Below are 27342 nucleotides of genomic sequence, written 5' to 3'. Positions count from 1 at the left end.
CATTGGCCTACAGGCTAGTCAATCATATTGAGCACCCGCCCACAAACAAGGAACCGTTTAATTCATTTAAAGCGCGCTTTAAGTAATCGGCGTTTTGGGTAAAAACAATTAAAACTGTGGTATTTTAAGGTTACGTCAGTATTAAATCATGTGTTCAAACGCAATGTCTAACAAAATGTCAGACCTTTTTCCGTGAAAAAAATTGATTTCTATTATTTCAAACCGCTCGTTATGTCCATTACCTCTCTCCGTAGCAGTCACCAAGTCAATTTTTGGAGCATGCGCACTGCATTCCTCCAGCTCAGTTGTTATACGCGTGTGTAAGATTCACACTTTGGAAAAAGTCTGTTTTGAAGACAGAAATTATCGAAATATAAGCCGTATTTTTACCACCATGGGAGGACAAGCAAAGGGCAAAAAAAAAGCCAAGCCGAAGAGGAAAGACAATCGCCCAAACAGTAATTTTGTTCATTGGTACACTATTTTGCTAGTTAGTGTGTAACTTCCACCTCTCAGATAGCAGTTAACGTAATGTGAATTAATGTGTTGTGCTTTCATTTAAATTCCTAACGAGACCAAATGAGACTAACTAACGCTGACTCTCCGCTTATTTGATCACAGCAGATGCAGGATTTGTTGGATTGTCACCTCAAGAAAGGATGAAACTAAGAGTACATGAAAAAGCCAAGAAGAAGACAGCTGAGAAGTACTCTGTGCAACAGCTACTAGAAAAGGTGACTTTGACAATACAACCACATTAAAGACATGTCTTTTGAAATGCATGTTTTATTCTGATCATCTGTTACATGTTTGTTATATCATGTGATCATCTGTTGTACAGACGGAGGAGTACATGGACAGTTTTGACTTTGAGATGGCCGGCCTTTTCTGTCAACGGGCCCTGGATGTGGAGTCCACCAACCTGCAAGCTCTCGACATGCAGGGACACATCTGCTCTGAACTAGGAGACATGCAGAAAGCTAAGGGAATATCCTTTATGCAGGTTTATTCTTTCCTGTTGTGTGCATGTCCGTAACACAGTCATTTCATTTAAAATACTGATATATAGCCATGCTGTTTGAGTGGAGTGAGCCTCCTTGACCAAATGTCTTTTACGCTTTTCTGCGTGCCGTGGAGCTGAACCCAGATGCAGGCCACAGTAAGTACATGTACCTGGGGCAAATCCACACAGGCCAGGAGGCAGTGAACTACTACACTAAAGGAATACAAGTCCTGCTGTCTACATTGGACAAACAAGCACAGACCACAGTGAGTTCACCCCCATACACACACTCACATTTCCTCTGCCACTTAGTTGTACATACCTAACGTCAACAAGGGCTTAATGCTAGTGTAGTGGTATTTATCTTCACAAGAGGGTGCTGTTGAACAATATATGGAATAATTATTATCTATTTATCTATTGCATGCATGCATTTCACTTTGTCATACCATAGATCTATCAAGCAGTGTCAGTTGTCAGTGGTAGTGGACATACTCAGAGCAGAGCCATTAATAATGGCTCAGCTTTAAGGTGTTACATTATATTATGTATAAAGATGTTAATGTTACACTCACAATGTCATGTTTTGTTTCCAGTTTAATTCACACTCTGTCTAGCTTACAATATTTCATGTTTATAATCGGTGTAATTTTAAATAACTTACAGTTTTTATAAGAAATAGCATAAAAGTGTTTGACTCCTCTTTATTATGTTCATAGCAAATGTTACATAGTATAGCTAGGGAAAGGCATGAACTGTTCTGTGTAATTTAAATCTTCATAGACCTTTCTCACAGCAGACATTTTGACTTGTCATAGTAAGAAAAGCCAAGCTGTTGCTAATAACATTAACAATGTCCCAGTGTCCCAGTAAGCCATGACAGTGAGCCAGCGTTGACAATACCAGGACCCTGAAACCGAAGCAGCTAAATGGAATTCAGCCACCATTCATTTTATTATTTACATCAAGGCCTTTTTTCTACTGTGTCATATCAAAATATTTGTCTGGGAATACAAGGAAGTTGTGCCGTGTTTCCCTTTATTAGACATTACTTAATTTAACATGAATTGCATACTATGTTCTCTATCTTTGCATTTATTAAACTTAATAGACACTTTAGACACCTTTTTAAAGACTTCTGCGCTGTGGTCTTTAAGCAGGCTCAGGCCGGAGCAGCTGCCCCACCAGATGAGGACACCGAGCTCCCCACAGCGAAGGATGTCTGTGTGGCCTACTGCTCCATGGCTGAGATTTACCTGACGGACCTCTGGTACTACAGCACACAGAGTAGCACTCTTGACACTTGTAACCCCAATTCATGTTACTGCTTTTTTTTAATGAGTTGAGATTTGTCTTTCTCTCCCTGACTGTGTATATGTGCGTGTGTGTGTGCGTGCGTGCGTGCGTGTGTGTGTAGCATGGAAGAGGGAGCTGCAGACAAGTGTAAGGAGTTCGTTGAGCGTGCGTTGCAGTATCACCATGACAACCCTGAGGCTCTACAGCTCATGGCAAGTTACCTGTTCAGCACAGAGAGAAACCAGGTCAGTCAAACACACACACACACACACACACACACACTGGATGAGTTATCACCATATTAAGGTGGGAATCTGCTGAGTTAATTATTCTGAGCAAATTGAATTGAATGCCATTAATCAGCAGATGGACACTCGCATTAACACACACACACACACACTCAGGCAGGTCATGCCGATAGGAATGTTAATTACTGGGCAGATCATTGAGGTCATATAGTCATCTGATAAATGAGAGAGCAGCAGCCTATTGGACTCAAATATTGTTTTGCCATATGAAGCATCTGACAATGAGTTTGGAAGAATGTCTTAATTCAATTTTCTCAATTTTCTCAATTTTTTTCTCATATTTAATTTTCAAGACATATTTAAAGTATTGCTGCTTGACCACATTCAAGGCAAAACCTTTCTCTGAGAAACGTACGTGGAGCAAGAATGCGACCCAAATGCTACAAGACTGGGATTTCATATTTAAGATATAACACTCTTCCAATGTTTCCTGGAGACCATTTAATAAAGAGAGTAAAAATATGGCAACAATTGTTCACAGCGACATCCTAACCCGTACATTGTTAATGGGAAGGCACTTTTCTTTTCACATCATTTTTCTGAAAAGTTCAGTTGGGCTGAAGTGGATCTGTAGTACTAGCTGTAAGCTGTAGGGGTCAGGCTGGCTCCTGTCACACTTTATATCGTCCCACATACAGAAAAAGTATATTTAGCGATATTCTGGTAATAATTAAAAAATATTATTAACCTGACCTGACCTCAGTTTAATCAAAAGACTATTGACATCTATGGAGCATTCATGAGCCTGTAAAAGTGATTTTAATTCAAATTATTTCCTTTTTGTTTGACTTGTGTGTCTTAATCTCCACGTGTATATATATATATATGCAGGTTTAGTTGTAGTTGAATTGCCCTTTTTCTGTCTTCAGGAAGGCAAAGAATACCTGTTGAAGAGTGTTGCATCGTGGCTCCCGGCCCAGAAACAAAGTGCGGCTTCCTTCAGCACAGAGGAAGACATGCAGGTGAGTCAGAGCTGTGCTTAGTATTTCTCTGACAGCAACAAATACTCATAAGATCCCAGTTTATTTATAAAGCGCTTTCAACTAACAGGATTTTCACAGTGTGCTTTCCAGTGAGCACAAACACGAGTACACAGTAGAGATAAAAAGTAAGAGATAGCGAAATGAGGGATAATAAAAAGTAGAAAGACGGAACAACTGTTTCGCAAACCTGTGTGCTTTTGTGTGTGTGCGTATATGAAAGCACCAGGCAAAACCAGGAAAGTGTTTAACGGATAAATCAGCAAATTACGTCAGGGAATTTGGCATAAAGAAAGGAATGGTTGTAATGTCAAAGTAAGGATGGGTTCTAAATGACACCAAGTCGATAGTGAACAAATGTGATATAAGAGGGGTTGGGGTGATGATTTGAGAGAAACATCCCAGCGGCACCACAGTCACGACTCTTGTCTGTAGGAGCAGGTTGATCTGAACACACTTTTGCTGTGATTAACAGCCACGTAGCTGCAGAATGTTGCGTTCCTTGAAATTGGACCGAGTTATTATCAGACAAATGAAGAACTATGTTTGCGTGAACGCTGTAGAGGTGACGGTGTTGTCTTTTCTCTCCAGAATGACATCCCGCCGTACGAGTCTCGCGTCACCACAGCCAAGCTGCTCATCGAGTCGGAGGAATACGAGGTACAACGTTGTGCCCGTGCACTGTGCTGTTGTTGGTCTGTATTTGTTTCATGGTGGGAGGTTGGCCTGGCATTTGTATGTATGTGTGTGGGTGTGTGTGTGTGTGAGCGCAAGCGTTGGAGTGCTTTCCTTTCTAGTGAATAGCACTGGAGGTGGGAAGGCCATACCTGGTCTTTATCCCCTCCAGAGTTCAGTGTCAATAATTTAAGAGTGGTATTTACAGAGAGGGAGAGGGGTAAGGGGGCGCACAGGGGAGGGGGGTTGTGTAGAAGGAAGGGGGGGTGGGGGGGGGACAGTCTGATGAATTGCTGCCATATCTGTGATACGGAGCACTTCTAGATCACTCATCAATTTCTAGTATTAATGGCCTCGATTTTAGTGGCTCACTGCCTTTATTTCGGTGCTAAAACCCTTTGCAGTCATTAACGCTTGAAGTCATTTTCTGTGATTACTGGCAAACCAACAGCGCTTCAACTATTTTCTGTTGTGATCCACTGATTCATTTCTAGTCACTCTTGTTGAGTGGTTTATGGTTATTACTGACAGGAAATGAGAACAGTGTCCTTTTTCTCCCCCCTCACTCCTAAACGGTTCAGCTGCAGTTATATCTGTGTGTGTGTGTGTGTGTGTGTGTGTGTGTGTGTGTGTGTGTGTGTGCGCGTGTGTGTGTGCAGGAGATGGGCTGTCAGGTGTGTCAGTAAAATGACAACGTCTCGGTCCACAGTTTCTGACATGTCGTTTGTCTTCATCCTCCTGTTGGTGTCATCACGTCTGAAACACAACCTGCACACATTCGTGAGTGCTTTATTTTGCCGTGTGGATACGTTCGCACATACACATCCATGAACACGGTTGGTCATATGCTTTTCATCCAGCAGCTATGTGAAAGTTTCTGAGGGAAATTGAGCTCACGGATAGAAGTGGAGGAGAAGCGAGCTATTTTCTGTCCATCTCTCCCAGACTGGGACTTCGCCGGATTTGATAGGGACATCCTCGCTTCCCTTTCCTTCCTCTACTCCTCTGTCACACACACACACACACACACACACTCACTAATTTCTGCGCTCACCATCTCTCCCTGTGGACTATAAATCTACTCACAACTAAACTCTGTCAAGTTGTGTGCTTCCAGTCCGTATCAGTTTGAAGGCTACCGTCTTAGCAGAGTGCGACAATTTGTCTGTATTTTTTCCCTATTGGATATTTAGTTTACCGGTAGTCTTCCAAACTGAGCCATGGCTTTGAACATTTAATTTATATATATGCCAAAAAAACATATTTAGATAACTTGGGTTTTCTGTAGCTTCATAGAGTATCATGCTACTCCTGGTAAATAAGTGGCAGAAGAACTACCCTGTTCTTTGTCAAAAAGCATTTGTCTGTCTCTGTTGGAGATGAAGCTGTTTGTCTGATGAATGCAGTTTGGGCCACTATGTGGTTTGAGTTTGAGAAAATTAGGCAGTTGGCAAAATAATAGTGTGATTAAGTTGTCCAAATGATCTGGGTGTATGATATTATCTCGACAGCTGGGAAGTCCCTGTAGCATGGTGGTGACAGATCTTGGTCAATGTGAGGTGGAGGACATCGTGTCGTTTGTGGCTTCACTAGGTGACGGTCCTCACAAATGGCTCACACATTGAATATATGACCGTTGCTATCTGAAATAGCACCTCTTACCTTTTTGTCTTGAGAGTTTCTTCAGGGTTATTTCATCAAAGCCAATTGGTTTCTCATGGCATTCATAGAGGCGGTCACCAATTCATCGCCAGTGGGCAGCCTCTGCAGCAGTAATGCTAAACCCAAAGTATTTGTAATTTGTAATTTGTAAGCTGAGTGCTTATGAGAAGTTCAAAATGAAATTCAATTTGGCTGAGGAAGTGGTTATTTTATGATGCTTGAGTTACCTAAAAAGAAGGGGTCAAGAGGAACCATGGCGATGGATTGGTACTCGTCTCATGCTCTTTGTAAATGAACTAGCATTGGGAAAAAACAAACTGGGCTACTAAATTCTTGAAAACCAAAATCTTCTCTCAGCAAGATTATCTGTGCCACATAATTTGGAAAGAGGAAAAAGTCAACACAGATTGCTTTTCAAGGTCTTTTTTTCCCTTGCTTTTGAGGAGAGACACTTGAATGCATGCCAAATGTGTCTGATTTCCATATCTGTAATGAGAATTGAGTTGAAGCACACCAGGGGTGCTTGAAAAGCAGCATAAGTGAGACTGAACTGCAAAAATATCTGTTTAAATATTTCGGGGCCAGTTTTTGTAGTGTTGAAAGAGCGAGTTAATTAATAGATAGATAGATAGATACTTTATTTCAGACTCGGGGTCCATACAGGCAGATACATGAAAAGACAGACACAAACAATAAAAGTACATAGGCCTAGCAATGCCTTACAAAGAGACAGCTGTACCAATGTCGCCACAGCTGTGACTGGTAGCGTGTGGTGCTAAACCTTATGTTGGTTAAAACAAGTGTGATCCCATTTACAGAGTCATTCAGTCTACAGATGAATTTGTACATGAGATTTCTTAAAACAGTTTGGAAAGTGTTGACTCGTGCAGCCACAAACATTTCACCAGCACTACTCCATCTCGGTCTCTTTAAAAGTATTCTCATGGCGTCATTGTACGCTACTTGAAGTCTCTGTAAACTCTTTTTTTTCAGATCATCAATATACAGATTAAACAGAATTGGGGACAGAATTCCCCCCTGTCTGACACCATTGCTAACCCCAAATGGGGCTGACACACTTTTACCCCATTTTACTTGCATACTCTGGTGCGCATACCAGTAAGCCAGAATTCTCACAATGTATGTGGGGACACCTCTTTGGCTCAGTTTAAAAAATAATTTACTATGATTAACACGATAAAAGCTTTGGCGGCATCAATAAAACACATAAGAAGTGATGAGTTTTGACCTCTGTATTTGTTTACAATTTCCTTTAAGGCATATATACACAAGTCAGTGCCATGTTTGGCTTTGAAGCCGAACTGGTTATCTGTGGAGGTGATGAAGTCCTGTATTCTGTCCAGCAGAATTCTTTCCAGGACTTTTGACAGGACGCTGGCCAAAGCAATGGGCCTGTAATTCTCTAGGCTACATACTTTACCAGCTTTGTTTTCAATGACTGGCACTAAGAGAACAGACAGCATTGAGTCTGGTAACAAGCCGTGAATCATGAAGCCAGTAAAACAAATAGCGAGGAGAGGAGCTAACCTCGGACTAGCATATTTAAGGTGTTCAGCAGTAATATGTCTAAACCACTTGCTTTGCCTTCAGACAGTTTGTTGATAGCTTGGTGCATCTCATATGATGTAATTGCCATTGACTCATTACTCTCAGAACTGTCCACGCTGTACAAATCACTTTTGATGCAGTTAAATAAGGTGCTATAATGCTGTCGCCATAACTCAGCAATGTTGTCTGTTCCTGAGATTCCATCTATAGTGCATGGTAAAGATGTTTCACAGTTAAGAGCTCTCACTTCTTTCCAAAAATCAACTAGGTTGTTGCTTAGCAGCTTCTTGGCCATGGAGTCAGCCCTCATGGCTTGATCATTCTTGCAAATGAAGCGAATGGCATACTTATATCTTGCATTGGTGAGCTTCTTGTACTCAAGCTCTGGTCCTTGTCTGGGTCTACCAGCTAGAGCCCATGATTTGAAGGCTTCACAGGCTTCAGCACCATACTCAGCTACATACTCGTTCCAGCCAGGTTTGATGTTATGGGTCTTATTATGATGCTTGTAGTAGGGCTTGCTGTATACAGAGCACTTACTATATCATTGTACATGAAGCAGAGATCTCTCCTATGCACCACATCCTTACAGTTAACGTCAGTACACATAGCTGCATCTCTAGCTAGATGAATATGACTGAAGGACTGGTCTGTACGAGCAGAATACACTAAGACGTCCTCTTCAGTGAGAGTTGACCAGTCAAGTTTTTCTGTGTTGACACTATTTCCATTTCTAGATAGCGCCGGCAGATGTTCAACATTTATCGACATAGCAAAAGGTATATGATCAGTTGTTGCTGCTCCATAAAGAATGCCCATACATCCCAATGAAGCATGAGCATCAGCTGTACGAATACAATGGTCCAGCCATGATGTAGTGTGCCAGGCCTCACTAATGTATGTATAGCTATCTGTAGGCAAAAGCAGTTCGCTTGATAATATAAAATAATTGTCTTTACAAAACTGAGCCATGTGCTTGGCAAATACTGAGCTTGTGTCTGAGATATCTGCATTCATATCCCCAATAACATAAATACTAGAAGAATATTATCTTGAATGAAGGAATTGATGAAGGCAAGCCTATTTAGATATTCATCCTCATTGTGATTGCACTCATAGGGTGTATAAACATTTAGGATAATGAATTCCTTATCATCATGAGTAAACTGTATTGCAACACACCAGTCAACACCAAGCCTGACCACATTTATCAAAGAGTCAAGCTTCTTATTCCAGAGAATAGCCACACCCCCTGGAATCCTTCCTCTGACTATTCCAATGCCAAAGTCAGTTGTAGACTCCCCAGCACCATGAAAGTTATCATTAAAAGAGTTGAGTTTTTCCAAGTCTTGCTTCGGTAAGAATGTCTCTTGTAAACATAGTATGTCACAATTCTCCAAAAGGTTGTCAACAACCATGCGGCGAGCTTTATCCCCAACGCTCTGGCCCACACGCAGGCAACGACAGTTGTATGACAAAAAAAAATCGAATAGATATAGATAGATAGATAGATAATTAATAGAATGTTGATGGATGGAAGATTAATTGTTGTCACTCATGAATACTAAACAAGAATCAGCTGCTTTTCTCCTTTTCATCTTTGGGGTTTGGAGTGTTTGTTGGAGAAATTAAACGGTTCAAGGCAGCGCTGTGGGCAAACTGTAATGGCCATTTTTCACTTTTTTTCTGATATTTTAATGAAGACTAAACCAGTTCGGAAATGATTGTTTGAATAATTACCAAATATTTTCCTAATCCGTTAATCATTTTAGTCATTTATCAAGCAGGAACACCAATCTCCGGTTCCATCTTCCCCAATGTCAGGATTTGCTGCTTGATACCAATTTATGTAATTATATCTGAGTTTTGAAACGTCTGTTTGCACTCAATAATCAGTTTGACGAAGCCTTTCAACAATTTCTTTCATTTGAATAATAAAAACTCAACAAGAAATCCATCTATGAAGAGATTATTTCATCATGAAATGATCATTATTTGTAGCCCTATTCATGTTTTATTCAATTTGTTTTAATGAAAAACAAATGTGCTTTGTAGTAACAATGCGGCCCTCAGAAACCACAGTTTTGTCACTGTCACACACACAGACACACACATTTCCATCATCATCACCCATCACCACCGTTACTTCACTTGCCACATAGCAGCCACACAGACACACAGACACACAGCCACTAAGGTGTCTGCTCGGCGTAGCTTTCACAGCAGCTGATGGTTAGTTACTCTCCTTGTCGTTGTCACTCTTGTCAGCTTTTATGTTATTCCTTGAACATTTCTGTTCTTAAATTTAGCTCGTGATGGAGAGCAGCTTGTACTTTCCAATGTGGCTTACAAGTACAGTTAGCACAGACATCCCCAGGATTTATTTACTTAAGTGTAGACGTCCCTGTTTGTGCGTGCAATGCATGTGTGTGTGTGTGTGTGTGTGTGTTTGTATGAGTCTCTGTGTTAGAGATACTGCTTGCCCTAGCTTGTAAAGTGATTAGTCTTCCTCCTGTCTCTGCTATGCGCTCCGGTAAAATTATTCTGCTAAACAAAATTGCCTGACGTTCACACACACACACAATGGCCATTATAAATGAGTTTCTCCCCAGAGTGTTGCTTTAAAAAAAAATCTTGAACAGGTCTTGAAATAAAGAGGACAGCATGTACGGAGTGTCTTTGCCGTGCACCGTTGTTCACTTTCACATTGTTTATTAAGATACTTTTTTCGTGCCCTTCCTTCCCATTTTCACACTTTTTTCCCTCGCAGTACCTCCTCTCTTCCCCTTATCTTCATGCGAATATTAATCGTGTTGTTGTTTAGAGCGTGAAGCGGCTTAAGAATCTCTGAATCTTTAATCACTCGCCTCTGGGTTGACCAGTGTAGTTAGGAAGGATTACAGTTGGAGATGATATAATGGTTATCATTGCTACTTATCCTGGCTCCCAGATATCTCGTGTTCTATTTTTGTTGCTCCAAAAAACTGCCTGTTCTATCAGTTGTTTAATACCCAGACAGATCTTTACTCCTATCTCTGATATCTAGGGCTTAGCTTGAAATACTCCGAGTGCGTGTATGCGTGTGGTTGTGTGTCTTTCCTGCCACATCGGTGTGATACAATGAAAGTCAAGTGGATCATCCTGACGCTGGGCATGAATCCATTCATTGTCAACTGGGTGTTTTTGTTTGTGTACTTTTAATCAGTCATTAATAAATTAAAGACAATGGGGGTTTTCGGCTGATAATTGGTTGAGCAATCAATCACCCTGACACGGACATTTGCACACTCATAATGAGATACCCACAATTAACCTGACTCTCCCTCCGTCTACACGAGCAGCTCACCTCTTTATTGCCACCGGAAGCACGTAGGCTTAATGAAAAGAAGAGAGAAGTCCAAAGAGCGGGAGAGGGGGGGGGGGGGGGGGGGGGGGGGAGCTCTCCAGCTAATAAGACTGCCTTAACAAGAAACAAGTGCTGCTTGCTGTGCTCACTGTTGTGTGTAGCTTTGTTATAGTGTGTGACTTTGCGGCGGTGTGTGAGTGCATGCGCGGGTGGGTGCGTGTCTTTTATTCTTGCCCTTCACCATGGCTGATTGGCTAACAGTCGCCTCCAACCTGAAGTTGACAAAAATCAATATATCATCACCTGGGGCCTCTCTCTCTCACACACACACACACACACACACACACCAAAACCACAGCATCCACAAGGACAGAGGCAGAGCAAACCAAACACACGGCATACTTTAGTCAAGGTCTGTTTTCTGTAAAAGAAACTTCCCACAGAGTCTGACCCAGACAGTGGGGCTCTCTGGTAAAGGTCGCCTACAACATTAAACTCATTTTAGACCTTAAAAGGAGAGGGGGGGGGGGGGGGGGGTGATAGAGTCGATGGGTCAGGCTGATATTTAAGTTTATTAATGCGTCCCATGGGGTGATGCTGGTTAGCAATATATTGACTGCTGACGTCTGTAAATGGATTAAAAGGGCCATCGAACAGAGCAGCCAGAGTGACTATTGACTGTACGATAAGCACTGGTGAGTGTGTCTATCGACGGCCATGTCGGTTGTCTTGTTGGTATCGACGATGTTGTGTATAAGACGCCGATCTAGACGCTTATCAGACCTTCTGATCACTCTGATCGAGCTGCCTGGGAGATGCTCAACACCGTGTGCAACGTGCTGACTTGCTTGTTCATGGATCGAGGCTGTGTCAATGAGCGTGTACTGATGAATTTGTTGAACCTTAAAAGTAATGTTCTTGTCTGACTATTCTGTCAATGTTAAAGATTCTGTCAAATCTCATTTCAATCTGTTTGTCTTTCTGCATTAGATGGCGGTGGATGTGTTGGAGGGTCTTCTGGAGGAGGATGATGAAGTAGTCCAGGTAAGCAATGTCTAAAAAATGTCTGCATTCATTCATTGTTTTCATTTTGTATTTTTTATAATGTGGTAAAATACAGAGAAGCTTTGTGCCTCTGAAAATGTGGGTTTCTGGTTTTGCTTTAACTGTTTTTACACTTCCAGCATGGCGGTCTCGCGCTCTCTCTCTCTCTCGCTCTCGCTCTCTCTCTTGTGGCCCACACCTCTGATTTGTTTATGCACGTGTGTGTGCAGGTGTGTGTTACATGTCAAGACGTAGGATTAAGCGGTCTTTTCTCGTGTCCTCTTGCAGGGTGTCTTATTGCCACGATACAGTCTCACTGCTGGATCAGACCAACTTGTAGGCCGATCTTTTATCAGCGCAGAGGGAAGGAGAGAGCCTCAGCCTGTGCACCTCTTTGCTTCTGTTGAGCCGCTGTTTATGTGCACGCACTAAGAAGTGTCTGCACGCCCATACTTTGTCATTACTTGCTCGTACACGACGATGTATGTCTGAGAACTTGAATGCTTATTAGAGAGTGGCGTAAATGACAGTATTTGCTGTGCTTTAGTAGGAAGTATGTGCTGTCATTGTGCTCCAAATCCCCTCTGTCAGTGGCAGATGAAGTGAAGGTTTACCACTGAGTGTCAGATTCAAGAACACAGCAGTCTCTCTCTCTCTCTCTCTCTCTCTCTCTCTCTCTCTCTCTCTCCCCCCCCCCCCCCCCCCCCCCCACTCCCCCTCAGGCTCAGCCTCCCACACACACCCCTGAGCTGACAGATTGGGAGCAATCATTGGGGGGCTGAACTTTTAAACTTGCTCCAGAGACGTACAGCTGTGACAATCGATTTGAGCGGCAACAGCAGCCAATCACACATGCATACAGGCACCAGTTCTGATGGTCAGAAAGTGTTTTTAGTCAGGTTGCACCACAGTTCTGTTGCTGGTCATACTGGTGACTGGAGTGTCTGACAGACACATTTGACTGCTCTCGCTCCTTCTTTCCCGCTCTCCCCTCCCCTCTTTGTCTTACTCTCGTTCTTATTTCCTCTCTTAAGTGCAGTAGATAAGTTGTTCGCTTTCGTCTCCGTTTTCTTGCTCTGGCGTATATCTCAAAGTTGGAGCCTTACTTCTAAAATGTTACGTCTGCACAAACAACTGAGCTGGTTCCTTGCAAATCTTGTTTCAAAGGTATTCAGTTGATTCATGATGCTTTTGTTCCTCCCTCTGCAGCACCATATGGGAACTAAGATGTGCCTTCACTTTGAAGTGACAATAGTCTCAGTGATTTGATTGACAGACGAGAGTTTATTTTATTCTGTGTGCTTCTTCTGTCTGGGGTTGCGGTTGTGAAGAGCGGGTTCTCTCAAATTAGCCAACTTTTGTTTTGTTTAAATTTTGAGTGTGGAAGTCGTCTTTACCGCATGCCCAAATATTTGCCGGTGGACCATGTGTAAGGATTGTTCTAGCTGTTTTAAAGACATGCAGTGGTGATCATTTTTAAAGAAGCTTAACTTTTGAATTTAACTGACCCAATTTTTACTTTCTCTCCAGGACATACACAAATATTCACAAGGACACATTGCTGCATTCACAGAAAATGTTTCACTGATGTAAATGTCGTACTGCTGGTTCTGCCACATAACTACATTTATCCAGCGCTGCTGTTGTTCTGATAAGTATGGCTGCAGGGGGTAGCCTAGCCACCCACTCAGCATGCTTAGTGGCACAGTGTGGTACGCCTTGATGTGTTTTTTTAGCTAAATAGTTTATTTGGCAGAGGTGCAGGTCCCCACTGCGTCTGCCCTCAATGAATAATGAATCCAGTGAATATTTGTGTCTTGGTGCCTGAAGAACAGTGGGTGGGTGATCTTTGGCCTCAGATGAGAGGCACACACACACACACACACACACCTCCAAGTTCACTGAGAGTTGAAAATGATTGTGTGTAGAGGTGGAAGAGCAAGCATAGCACAGTATATGTAATTATGTGGGAGGAAAAAAAAGAAAGAGAAGAAAGTTTTGTGTGTTTCAGCTTACTTCCTTACAATTTAAAATATGCCTCCACTCACTGTTTGAACTCTGTGAAGCAACAGGACTATTTCAAAGGGATGTTCTTGGGGTTTTTTGTTTGAATTTTACATATATTCATGAGGTTTTCATGAAGTTCAATCAGAGCCAGTTAGGAGATCCTTAACACCCAGTCTACATGGTGCACTCTTGAAATGAGTCATGTGTCATAGTCTTGTTAAGGGTTGCACGTTTGCAACAGAAGAGGCACATTGATGGATCTAAAGCTCTGTATCAGATGATACTACTGGTCTCATGTCAAAATGTAGGAATCGAACCTCCATGAACCTACTTGTAAATCCAATCTCTGTGTCCGTGGTTCAGGCCCCAGGACGGTGGTACTTCTGTTCCTCCACAATTCATATCAAGGCAGAATTATGGGTGGAATAAATCAATTACTACTCAGATAAAGAGATTATTAAACATTTCCTCCTCCTCTGAATGGCTAATATTGTACACAACCTGTGAGTATGATATGATTTGAAATGCAGAGAAGACATTTGCCTTATGTTTTGGTATACGTTTCAACAAAGTAAATGCATATTTTACTCTTGAAAGATAAACAAATTGGTAGTGACAGATGGCACAGTCTCATGTCAGGTGTGAATTCATTGTTAAGCTACACTGTGTGCATATGTGCATTTACATGCATCCATCATTTGTAAATGAGAACCGTATGTCAAGATTGGATCAGGTTGACAGTTATGATGTGAGTGATTGATTGCCCGTGTGCGTGTGGGATTCCATGTCATATGTGTGAAACCTGTTTGTCAGAGAAGGATGTGGGATGTCATGCGGCCGTGCTTCGTGAGGGTTACGAATGCGTAACCCTCGAATTGTCGAAATACGAATTGTCACAGCTCACTTCCTGCAACCAAGAACACTTTCTCTCTGTCTGAATCCTCCCCACACCCCCAACCCGCCTCTCTTCCTCTGTGCCTCCCAGGTGTGGTATCTCTCCGGCTGGGTCTGCTGCCTCCAGTTGGAGAAAGCAAAGGAGCAGCAGGAAAGAGATGGGAGAGAAGTGACAGAGGAGGAGACAGAGGAGTGGAATGCATTGAAGGAGGCGGCCAGATCGTACCTGACCAACGCTACGAAGGTAATTCAGCTCAGGAAATCTGTCCGCAAAGCAAATACTGCTGTAAAGTATATCAATGCGACTGAATTAATTGATAATTATTTTAATAGTGCTTTACCAGTGTTGGAAAGTAAGTAAGGACATCTACTCAAGTTATGTACTTAAGTACATATTTGACGCAGTTGTGCCGTCACTAAAGTATTTCCATTTCAGGACACGTTACACATCACCTCGACTACATTCCAAAAGGAAATATTGTGCTTTTTACTCCACTACATCTATCTGACAGCCATAGGTTTTGGGTTACTTATTAGTTAGTTGATTAATCGACCAATCATTGAAGCCATTTTTCATGCAAAAATGCCAAACATTGAATTGCAGCAGGCTGAATCATTTTGAGGTTGGTGTAACCTTGAGCTCTGGGTCATTTTCACGATTTCTTACCTTTTTACAAAGCAAACTGCGACTGGTTTGATCAGGAAGATAATTAGCAGATTAATCCATCATGAAAACCATTAGTTGCAGCCGTATATATAATAATTAAGCTTCACCTCAACCAACAACACGGGTTAAACGCTGCTTATATACAAATGCAATGAGTAATAATAATATAATGGTGTAACAAACAATAATATAGCACACATAAGGGCCATTTATGTGCAGCACTTTGTGGTACTGTCCTGATACTCTGGGTATTCCTGATAAAACCTTCATACTTTTCTTCAGTAAAGGCTGTGAATGCTTCTTCCACCACTGTGCATGGCAAATGTGGGTACGGATATTTACATCTAGTACACTGTCAGAATAGGTAAAACTCTTAAGAACCAGTCCTTGTCAGAGATGGAGTACATGCAGTCCTGGAACTGTGAGAGGATTTTAACTAAGCTCTATTGTTGCCAAAGAAATGTTTTTTTTTTACTATCTCAAGGAGGGTTAAATATGCCGCTGTCTCTCTTCCATTCCCCCTCACACACACACGCACACTTGGAGTGATGTGTTTCATTCATTCTGTCATTCTGTCATTCTGTCAGGGAGCAATGCCTCTTTGGGGCCATGATTCATGTTAGTCTAAAATCCAATAGGCTTGTAAATCAGACAGCAAGGACGTGACGGATAGGAGGCCCAACCTACGATTCGTTCTCTCCTTCTCTTTCCTTTCCTCTCCTTTTCACCTCGCCACCTCACCACCCACCTTCCCTCCTGCTCTCCCACAACATGGTGTTCCTCTACAGATGAGTAGGGGCAGCAGAGTGCCGATGTATTGATGTCGGTCTCTCTGGCCGGCAGCGTGGTGACAGGCCTGTCTAACCAGCATCCACAGGGACAGGAGCGAGGTGCGCTTTGAGCTGCCAAGAGGGAGAATTGAAGAAAACAAAGGCACACGGCACATTTGAGCTGCCAGCTTTGTAGTAAGAGTTTAATAAAGATAAAAGAAACAAATGGAAATTGAGAAATTAGGTACGGCAAAGGAATACAAAGGTGAAAGACTTTTTGAAGCATTGGGTGAGGCGGCGGAGCGTGACAAGTAAACAGCTATGCTGCTATGCCGTTTACTTGTAGAGTGTGTGAAGCAACAGGCGCAGAATAATGTGAAAGGTAAATGCACGAAGACCTTGCAAAGCTGAGGTGGAATGTGGAGAGAAAAGCCCCCACTGTGGTTCACTTATTTCTCCATCTGGCAGCTTTTGCTGATGTGTGTGTGCATCTGTACATCGTGCAGTCAAGATTCTCCCTTGTTTATACCAGAGCTTGTGTTTCTGAGCGTCACTGTGAGTGTTAATTATTAACGATAAGTCAGTCTGCTAGTTAAAATTGGCTCCAACATGGAAATGAGGCCTCAAAGCCCAACGGCTTGTTTTGGCACCAGTCCACTTCTCTGCATACTGTATGACTTTGCTAAGTGTGTGTGTGTGTGTGTGTGTGTGTGTGTGTGTGTGTGTGTGTGTGTGTGTGTGTGTGTGTGTGTGTGTGTGTGTGTGTGTGTGTGTGTGTGTGTGTGTGTGTGTGAGAGAGTGTGTGAGAGTGAGAGAATCATGCGGCTGTGTGCACCTTATGTGCATGCACATATTTAATAATGGTTGTGTGTGCCAACTTGCATATCTAATAGGGGTGTAACAATACGCGTATTCGTATTGAACCGTTCGGTACGAGGCTCACGGTTCGGTACGCATGACGAACCGAACAATACGTTTGAATAAAAATAAAAAAAGATTTTTTTTTTTTTTTAAACCTTTATTTAACCAGGTAGTCCCATTGAGATTAAAAATCTCTTTTGCAAGATGTAAGTAACAATACTACATAACATTAAGGAGCAGTTTTAGTTTTTTATGCTTATGTGTTGCTAAGAAGACACCCCAGAAGATGGGTCACTCAGGTATAGTTCCATCATTGTTCAAAGTCAAAGAATAACTTCATGATGTTAGTTGTAATGAATAAATATATTTTAAAATCAAGTACATTTCTCTGGCATTTATAGTTTTTCTACTGTACCGAAACGTGAGTTTTGTGAACCGTGACACCCCTAATATCTAATTATTAAAAAAAATATTCATTATCCACCTCAGCTGTGATCGATACTCTTTCTCTCTCACAAAAACACACACACGCACACACACACACACACACACACACACACACACACACACACACACACACACACACACACAGATTGCGTTCAGCAGAGATACTATAAAAAGGAATGATGGGGAGGAACGGATGGGCTGAGAAGACAAGAAAGAAGTGTAGGAGAGGAGCAGCAGGAGTGGGAGAATGAAAGGGGAGGCGAGGAAGGGAACAGATTGGATTGTGTGTGTGTGTGTGTGGGTGGGTGGGTGCAGGGGGTGTAGCTGGTGAATAGTGGCGAGGGTAAAATCAATGGTAAACCGGACATGAAATGGAATTTGAGTCTCAGCCAGATAGGGTGCGATGGAAGAAGGATCTGCAGTGTATGCACAGAGGACAATTTTATGTATGTGTGCGTGAGAGTGTGCACAGAGGCAGATAGGGCAAACGGAGGTCAATAGCTTTACTGTTTGATGTGTCTGAAAGGGTATCCCATGAGCACGGATTGTGGGGAGGGTTGGCCCAAGGTGTGCTTGTCATGACATTTGAATGCCTTTCCCTACCAAGGATGTGACTCGAGAACTGAAGTGTTAAGTTGTGTCGGTCTGTGCTTTGTTTGTGTGTGGGTGTGTGTGTGTGTGTGTGTGAGAGAGTTTGCGCTCAGCCCGCTTGAGACTTCCAGTGACATGTCCTGTTCACGCTCAAGGAGGTCGAATCTCACACACTGGCCAGTGAGGGAGTCTGTGTATGTTTTCATGACAGAGTGAGACAGAAGTTAAGAGAAAGAAAATGTGTTGAAGCGGTTCATCTGATTAATGTTCTCGTACTAATGAAGAGATGTGCAGCTGGAGTGCTGTGTTTGGTCTAAAAATGGGTTGGGGAGAGCAGGATTGAGGAGGGCAATATTTTGGAACGATTCTGCCAGTATGGTAGACGTGTGTGTGTGTGCGTGTGCGTGTGCGTGTAAGTATAAGATGTGAACGTATGAAGAGGTATCTATCTCCTTGACTGGAAGGTCATTTGGTGAGCGTGTATGAGTGGCAGCGACAGAAGGCTAAAGGAAATGGTCAAAAGACAAGCTGGAAGAATGAAGTCATTAGAAAAGGAACAGAAGAGGTGAAATGAAAGGGGAAGTTACGCTATAGGTGTGGAACAGAAGGTGAACAATGATGGTATGATCAGTCTTTATTCTGCCATACGAGCTGTAGAAAGAGGTGTCTATCAAAGAATGAGGGGAAAAGAATCAATTTATCTGTGAAGGGTACATTAGTGCTTATTATTACACTTTTCTCTGCTGCACACGGGACAAAAGATAGCACCTTACAGATACTATGTATACTATACTATGTAGCCAGAAGGAAGCAATTGTAGGGAACGAAATGAATAAAGGTGTACAACAAATTGTATTCTCATCTGATACATTTCCTTTTTCTTTCTTACTTTTTCTCCATCAAGTTTGTTCTTTAAACTAAGCAGAAAGCAATATAATGACCATAAACAGGGTGAGACCTCATTCGGCCCCAGAAGCACTGCTGCATCAGGTACCTTAAGGGAACATAATTCTGTTTTGTATTAAAATCCATCCATCCAGCCTATTCAATTCTGTTACCAAGAGCTGGAGCTGCTACTGTCGTCATCATGAAGTCAAACTTGCCAGCGCTGTTGATGTATGCCACTTCTTGTTTGGAAATAAAGTTGGTTTCCCGGTCTAGAAGTTTGCCAGTTCGCAGTTGAACATAGAGTAGCAAAGGACATTGAGTTACACAATATGCGTAGCAAGCAGTAAGATGCAATGCAACTATTTAATTCAAAAGTACAGAGATATAGTAATCGCTTGAATTCAACAGGATACATTGTGGCTGCATTGTGTGTTTATTTTTCTTTTTTTAGATTATGTTGAGATGAAAGACATTTGACCGTTTGTCCAGTACGAGAAACAGACAACTGCTCTATCATTTCAACACCATCACATGAACAAGACGAAGAACATAAAGCCATATGCATTAGCACTGAACACAAACTATGCTAACGCTCGAAATGTTGATGGTGTTGAGAAAAGGTCACACGATCACAGAAGTTGTTCAAATTCATCCTCAAAGCACCGTGAACGTCTGTACAACATTTCGACATTGCAAAATGCCATCCAATAGTTGGCAAGATATCACTCTTCAACACCAATGTCAAGTTCCTGGAGCCATGGCGCTAACGCGGCTGTAAAGACGAGCGAGTTGATGGTGAGAACAGATGTGCCTATGCGCCCCTTTGTGTGCAAGTTAAAAATGATTGTTGTGTGTTGTTGTTGTGGCGGTGGTCAATTGTGCTTTGGGCTGTGACTCGGGGGCTTGAAAGCAGAGCAAAGTGGACCATGAAAGAGTTATACGATTGCATACACTCACACACACACACACACACACACACTCTCCCTCCCTCTCTAGGCAGCTCTCTGGGCCGTGAAAGTGAGAAGAGAAAACACAGGCTGTTGTAAATGAGAAATGCCTGCGTTTCTTGCGACGGCGATGCTGAGCTCAGCAGCGTTCGGTGCAAAATGTGTGAAGAATAGCTGCTGTTTAGCTAGCTGAAAGCATCGCAATGAATAATTACATCCGATCCAGCACACACACTATGCTATTGATTCGTAGGAAATATCGCCACGCAGGAATACAATTTTCAAATGGCATTCGGTATTCTATGGAACATAAAGTATTTTCTTTTTCTTTCGCACACGTTCACTGAATTTCTCTTTTGTTATTTCTCTTACGCGACTCATATGAAAGACTCCACGTCGTACCCAAGGCTGTAATGTGCAATTATGCTGGCTGTTGAGCCAAGCCTATTGTAAAGCAAACCCAACTTGTATTCTTTGGGCTTGTTGTGGATAAACATCTCCAGGCATTTCAGAGTGACGTTGGCAGAATGAAAATCTGTGTTTTTCTCCCCTCTGTGTGTGTGTGTGTGTGTGTGTGTGTGTGTGTGTGTGTGTGTGTGTGTGTGTGTGTGTGTGTGTGTGTGTGTGTGTGTGTGTGTGTGTGTGTGTGTGTGTGTGTGTGTGTGTGGTGCTTTAAGGAGGCTGAGAGGGTCAGCTCTCCCCCGGTATCAGACCCTGAGCCTGGACCTGGGTCAGGGTCCAACTCCCCGGAGCTCCAACCTGCGGAGACAGCATCACTTAAACACACACACACACACACACTACGTATTCTTACACTCCAAATGAGTTCCCGTGGGACTGCGTGTCTCCTGTCAGGACCTGCTGTTGCTTGGAGACTGGTCCTGGGGCAAAGCAGTCACACACACTCTTCTTCACTCTTCTGGCCTCGTTACACTTTTAGTAAGAATGATGGCACTCAGCTGCTTATTGTCCATGAGCTCAGGGGAGTGTGTGTGTGTGTGTGTGTGTGTGTGTGTGTGTGTGTGTGTGTGTGTGTGTGTGTGTGTGTGTGTGTGTGTGTGTGTGTGTGTGTGTGTGTGTGTGTGTGTGTGTGTGTGTGTGTGTGTGTGTGTGTGTGTGTGTGTGTCTGTCTTCTGGAAAGAAAGAAAAGCAGAGATATAAATTGCTGTATCAGTTCCCCTTACTCTGTGTATGCAGCCAGTCTGAAACACATAGTTATGCGTTGCTGTCCTTGGTGGTAGCTCCAGTAGTTTTATCACCCAACTCCACTTTGAGTTCAGTAATTAGACACAAGCAAAGTATTTTACAGAGATAAATGTGCTGGCTGCTTTGAGAGCAGGACTTTTTTTTTTTATCTTGCTCCTTCACGGCATATTTCACAGAGATAACAACTTTGATAATGTGTGTGTGTGTAAGTGCACATGTGCGCCACATAACCATATGTGCTCCAGGATACAGTGTATGTGTGTGTGTGCATGCATGTCGCAAAAGCAAAAGGAAGATAAATGGTCTTTTTGTCTCGTGTACGGATGAGCGGTGTGTCAAATGTGCTGATTTGCCAAATGAAAGACAAAAACAGTTTAGCGGCGTTTTGCGAGCGTGACTGCCTCACTGACAGAATGCAGCTGCTGTTGGATATTTCAGGCGGCCTAACCAGCACTTGGAGACTTAAAACCTCGGGGCTGCTCACTTCCCTCAACTCCAAGCTGCTGCTTACTGATGCCGCGGTGATGCACCGTTATCTTCAGTGACACAATGGAAGAGCTTCAGTCGAGGGCTTTTCACTCACCATATCTCATTTCGTGTCTTGCCTCCGCGGTACAATTTTCGTTCTCCACATTTCTGCTGTATAACCTACTTTCTATTTCAAATTTTCATTTCTCCAGTCTACTTACTAGCCCATTACACACTTGCATTTTCCTTTTTGTCTCCTCTCCCTTTTCCCCAGCTGTACAGCAAGTTGCGATGTGATGACCAGCCGATGTTGGAACACGTGGAGCAGCTGCTCGGCGATCTGGGAGGACAGCTGGAGGGAGAGGAGGGAGACCCGGCCTTGGATGAAGACTATGAACCCTGTAGTGATGAGGAGGACGATGCAGAGGCCCCCATGCAACACTGACAACCGCCCCTTGCCTGTACTCTGATTTCCCTTCTCCCCATCATGCTTCCCGCTTGTTAAAATGTTGTAGTGCACTCTTTAAAGTGCCTTTTGTACTGACTATCCCTTCACACCAGTTTATCAAAGATGAAATTTGAAATCAAGTGAGATGCACAAAAGAGCGACATTAAATGCAGCCGTCTCCTCAATCTCTTTCAGTGAGTTATTTAATGCTTTTGGTGAAATAAGTGCATGCTCGAGTAATGCTTCCCATAATCTCCCTGACAGATGTTGATGAAAGAAATTAGTTTCACAGCTTTACTACTTACCAGCAGCAAAAGCAAAACACCTTTGAATGCTTTTTCCTCTCATACACACCCACACGTTGGTCTCTACAAGCGAACATACATGGCACTTGTGCGCACACAGACACAAAAGATTCACTTTAATTACTTCAGCTCATCCTCAAAACAACAGCAGCAGCGTTTCCCTCTCAGACTGCATCTCAACAGGAAGTGAGCCTTATTAGAGAAGCGCGTCTGCCAACGTTCAACGCTGTCTCTATTTGTAACGGTTCTAATATTCCAAGTTCATGTGCAATCCTTGAATTGTTATGCTGTTCAGTTTACACTGCTGCTTTGTTTATTTCCCCCCCATTCTTTTTTCGGTTCAATCATTGGATTTAACAAAGCAAGACACAATAGAGAGAGTTTGACATTAACTTATGCAGCGTGCGTTGTTTCTGTCTTCTAGACAGTTGAAAGTGGCTGGTACAAAGTCTTTCAGAGAGGAGAAACAAGCAACTCTTTCTCCAACTGGAGTTCACATCAAATCCTTTAAAAAAAATTTACAATTGAATTCAGCAAGGTGAAGAGTAAGAGTTTGAACCAAGTCGTAGAACAGTACACGTGAAGCTATATTTTCTGTGGAAAGTAAAGATTATGGCGTTAGAAAAACATTTTTGGGACTAAAAGACAAAAAAAGTTAAAATGTAAGACATTTACAGCATGAAAAACCATTGGTTCAGGCAAAAGATGTCGGACTGAAAACTTCAAAAACATAGTGTGACAACAGTTGATTTTGTCAGTTGACTTTTCCACATTGCAACCCCTGATATCGCTAAATCTTTCAAACACTCAAAATTGGGATTGACTGGCCCAATTAAACCAGCATCTATTTAATTCAGATTTTTTTTCAACATAATAAATGCAGTTTGTACATTAGTTTCTAGTTTGAAAAATATATTGGACACAACAGTTGTGACTTTTCTGAAGCCCTGATATATTTATAGTGCAGTCAGTATGTGACATGCATGCTGTAACCCACATATACCACAGTGTATATCTCAATGCAGCATGCCTGTGAACAAACACACCACAGGCATCCACTGCTGCACGGCCCCTTTGAAGAATTCTTTCAACCAGTAAATAGGACCGTTATCTGAGATCCTGCTCCCAGCTGCAACCTGGAAAACCTGTTTGGCAATACAGGGGTTCAGATACCTTGATCTGATTGTGCGTGTTTGTGTTTAAAGAGTGTTAAAAAAAAGCTCAGGAGAAACTGCGCGTCTGTATATGCTGCAGATATTGATGGCTTAATGTGATATGATGTGTTGTTATTTGTTGACCCAACTTTGCTCAGAAATATTCATGCCTGTGATGTTTAATGTATGACAATGCACCAGGAGTACAGGCCTAGAGGACTGACTACCTGGAGCGATGCTGTCATCCAGCATTTGGCTTCATAATTAAAATGGGCTCGAGTGTGTATGTGTGTTTCAACACTATTGTGTGTGTTACCGTGTGTCCACGCGGCTCATCTGCAGTGCTCCGTGATAAATGACTCCAGGGGTGAGTGAACAGGCGGTCAGCCCTTTTCTGCTTATTCTGAGCTGACCTAGTGTGAGTGGACCATAGTGGACACAAAGCCTCGGGTGATCTCAAAATCCTTGGCCATTCTCTCACCTGTACATCAGCCTCGGCACCGCAGGACTGTTTTCACTTGCTGAAAGAGGAGAGTGCCGTTTCTACACAAGGACACACATTCAATCACAGGGAAAGTACACTCGCTGTTTACTCGCATTCGTTCTCGCTCTGTGCCGAAAATCGTTTTCCGAAAGGCCAGAATGGCCCTCTGAGAGGCCGGAGCACAGAAATGATCGGCCTTGTATGAATATGTTTCTACGCTGCAGATGTGCAATGTTTGAGCTTTCATATTTGTGTGTTTCAAATGTCCACGAATTAACAAATACATGCTTAAACCAAAAAATGTATTACATTGTATGCACGTAGTTGCTGCCTGAGGTTTTACCTGTATGTCAAGCTGTCTTTGGAGACCAGCAGCATGTGTTCAGTCTCCAGGGAAACTAACCTGTAATTAGTATTTGTGTGTATGCGCATGTGCCCGTATGTATTTTTTAAATAATCGACATAATGAGATGAGGAGGAGAGAATAATCCTGGATTAACAGCTTTAAAATGCATGTGTCGTCATAACAACATCCTGATTTGGATTTAATCATTGAAATACACACAAACACTTAGTACCCACACACATACGCAGCAATTGTCAGAGAGCTGAATGCTCCAAGCTGTGTGTGCATGTGCTGTTTATCCTGTGCTGATGTACAGTACGTGTGTATCACGGATCTTAATTAGAGACTTAAGCGGGGTGCTCCTCTTCAGGGATTATGGGGGAAATTATGAGAATGTGGAGATTTAAAGCTGAAACCAGTTAAACGGAAACAGGAGGAGGGCGATCAGGACTCAGAGGAGTAAGGACTTTGAGCGTTCACATGTTCACTTGTGTAAAATATCCTCTTGAAGTCACGTGCAAAGCACTCAAATTTGCTTCAAGGTGCGCAAGCTATTCTTTCAACCTCAAAGCCGCTATTTGGATACTTACGGACATCTTGTGTTTGGATGCATGAGAGGTTTAATGGATATTCAATGACACTCTGTGACAGACGAGCAATACGAAGAAGACCAAGGACAAAATCGACTCCCCTGACTTGAGGATTGACTGATAGGAACTGCATGCCACTCATCTGCATCCCTGTCTTTGTGCTGTCGCCGTGCATTTGAACTGTGAGTCAACGACATAATGGGAGTGATGGTTATCTGACCCAAGGGTTTTCCTGACAGCCGCTGTGAGAATCCATGAATCAAATGGCCTTTATTCTCGGCAGTGAAACCGTTTCCTGAACAGGATGGATTTCCTGGGTAATGGATAGTGTGTCCGATGTGGGGAAAGCTCTGCAGCTGATTGACGTAAAGGGTTAATACTCACAGCTTTGTGGGGCTGAATGTGATTATTAAAAGGTGATATGGTTTTTCTCACAGTGGTCCTATTGGGAAAACGTGTGCTTTTCCTGAAATCAATATGGAAAGGGGTCAACGTCCACAATTCAATTAATTGGTTTTAAATGAAATATTTGTTGAGGAAAAGTTGCACGTGCTTTTCTCTTCATTATTTTCTGCAGAAACTCATGACTGATACTCACAATTAACTCCCAGAGAAGTCGTCCTCGTCATTGATCTGTGTTTTTTGTCAATAAGGCTATTTTAGAGACTACCCTGCTGCTTCTATTGTCTGAGAATTGCCTGTGTGCACGCAGAGACGCATGAACAGTTTGTGTGTGCGTTGCTTTTGTTTTGTGGGTGCACGCATAATCTTTGGTGGGAACATCTGTCTCTCAGAGATAACATAACCGGGGAATTAGCCATGCTGTCTTACAACCGAGCATCACATCTCACTATTACAGCCTCCTAAATTATACCCTATTACACCTCTATGTGTGTGTATGTGTGTGTGTGTGTGTCAGCAATGTGCTGACAGTGTCATGTCCTTGGGGCGCCTGCCAAGTTGAAGAGTATCACAGAGCCCACTACCTCCTCTAATCCCTAAATCCGAACAGAACTCAGTTACTTCTGGATAATACAAGTCCTCCACAAACAGGTCTCTGCTCAACAAGAGAGCCGAGCATACAGTAAGTGAATAGAATATAACACAAATAGATGGTGTTTTATAGGATGAAGGTGCTTTTTCTGGCTCAGAATTATACATGGTGATATATCTTTTTGATGTAAAAGCTCTAAACAGCCTGAAGCCACTTAGCTCTCCGTACATGGCACCTGCAGCAATAGCAGTGTCTGTTGACGCATCAGCGGTGACAGATTACGCTTTGAAGCGAGAAGCTTAAAGTTCAGAAGCTCACAAAAGTTAGCAAAATGATGCATCGGCCTAAAATCGTTAGATATACGGGATCTATTTAAAATACTATAGAAAATAGAATTTCTATTCAGTTTCTAGTGCACTCTAATGTTGAGAGAACTTGATCCCTTTGAACTATTTTCACTTGTAACTTTTGAATGTCATTCGTTGGCTCAGTAGAAGGGTTGAAATATTACCCTTGCTGTAACTACTATTTCTAAGAGGAAGAGATATTCAGTTAAAAGATTTAAATTGGAGTGGAACAGTGTGGTACTGTATGTCACGCTCTGCCACGACCTCAAAAACTTTTCATGAACGTCACTGCGAGAGAAAAAATGATAAAAGAAACAAATGTAGAGCTCTGAATGAGGGGAATTGAGAGGACGAAGTGGAACGGTGCCTTTTCTTCTGCGCAGTCGGAGAACAGCCGGGGGAGCTGAAGCTCCACTGACCCGGTTGAATCAAAGAGAAGGGTAAGAGGCGAGACCACCAAAAGAAAAAGGAAAGAAAGGGAGAGAGCAAGAGAAGTGTCTCATTTATACAGCATTGCAATTTGGGTCGATGGGTCGCTTCGGTAGCTGCGAGGGGCACTTTTTGCTCAGCGCAATCTATACCCGCAATCTAACAATCAAACGTGGTGCCAATAGAGCAGTGAGCCCTCTGTGATTGCTGGTGTATTTGACTGAGTGCCAGCTTTAGTTTTTATACCTCATTAATTCACAGGAGCGATTGACTGAGGAAACCGCTTCTTCTCCATCATAAATCAAAACCACACTCCTGCGTACGTGCACGGGCACGCGCGCACGTACAGCACGACAGCACAACATGAACACACCAGGGGGCAAATCTCAGGGCTTAGGTAATGATTTAATCAGTCACTGACAGAAAGTACAGTGATATCGTGATTACTTATTTCGGCGTGACCCTTGTGTGACTTCTAATTTTGCTTAATAATGCAGAGGAGTGTGCCAAGCACTCCATATGCATGGGTGAAGTTTTAAAATAACTAAAATGTGTTGTTCATTCAAGTACTGTAATTGCTTTTAGGCTTTCCCCGATGTGGCTCTTCTCCTGCATT

The 27342-nt window shown here is 42.6% G+C and overlaps 1 protein-coding gene across 3 annotated transcripts; it reads left to right on the top strand.

Annotated features, from left to right (window-relative positions):
• Positions 1–309: 309 nt before the first annotated feature.
• LOC306782179 (uncharacterized protein) lies at positions 310–23726 on the top strand. 3 transcript variants are annotated; one of them, XM_079275416.1, is made up of 11 exons: positions 310–458; positions 625–734; positions 842–988; positions 1117–1269; positions 2161–2273; positions 2421–2544; positions 3477–3569; positions 4179–4247; positions 11830–11883; positions 14876–15028; positions 21904–23726. In XM_079275416.1, the coding sequence occupies exons 1-11, from the start codon at positions 395–397 to the stop codon at positions 22072–22074; spliced, it is 1251 nt and encodes a 416-aa protein (XP_079131542.1). In that variant the 5' UTR covers positions 310–394; the 3' UTR covers positions 22075–23726. The 3 variants fall into 3 exon arrangements, with proteins under 3 accessions (XP_079131542.1, XP_079131541.1, XP_079131540.1); XM_079275415.1 differs by having other exon boundaries at positions 622–734; positions 2164–2273; XM_079275414.1 differs by having other exon boundaries at positions 622–734.
• Positions 23727–27342: the final 3616 nt, after the last annotated feature.

The sequence above is a fragment of the Melanostigma gelatinosum genome, assembly GCF_949748355.1.
Source record: "Melanostigma gelatinosum genome assembly, chromosome: 9".
Classification (NCBI taxonomy): domain Eukaryota; kingdom Metazoa; phylum Chordata; class Actinopteri; order Perciformes; family Zoarcidae; genus Melanostigma; species Melanostigma gelatinosum.
Note: the sequence above shows the minus strand (reverse complement) of the source record. Positions and strands in the feature narration are given on the sequence as shown.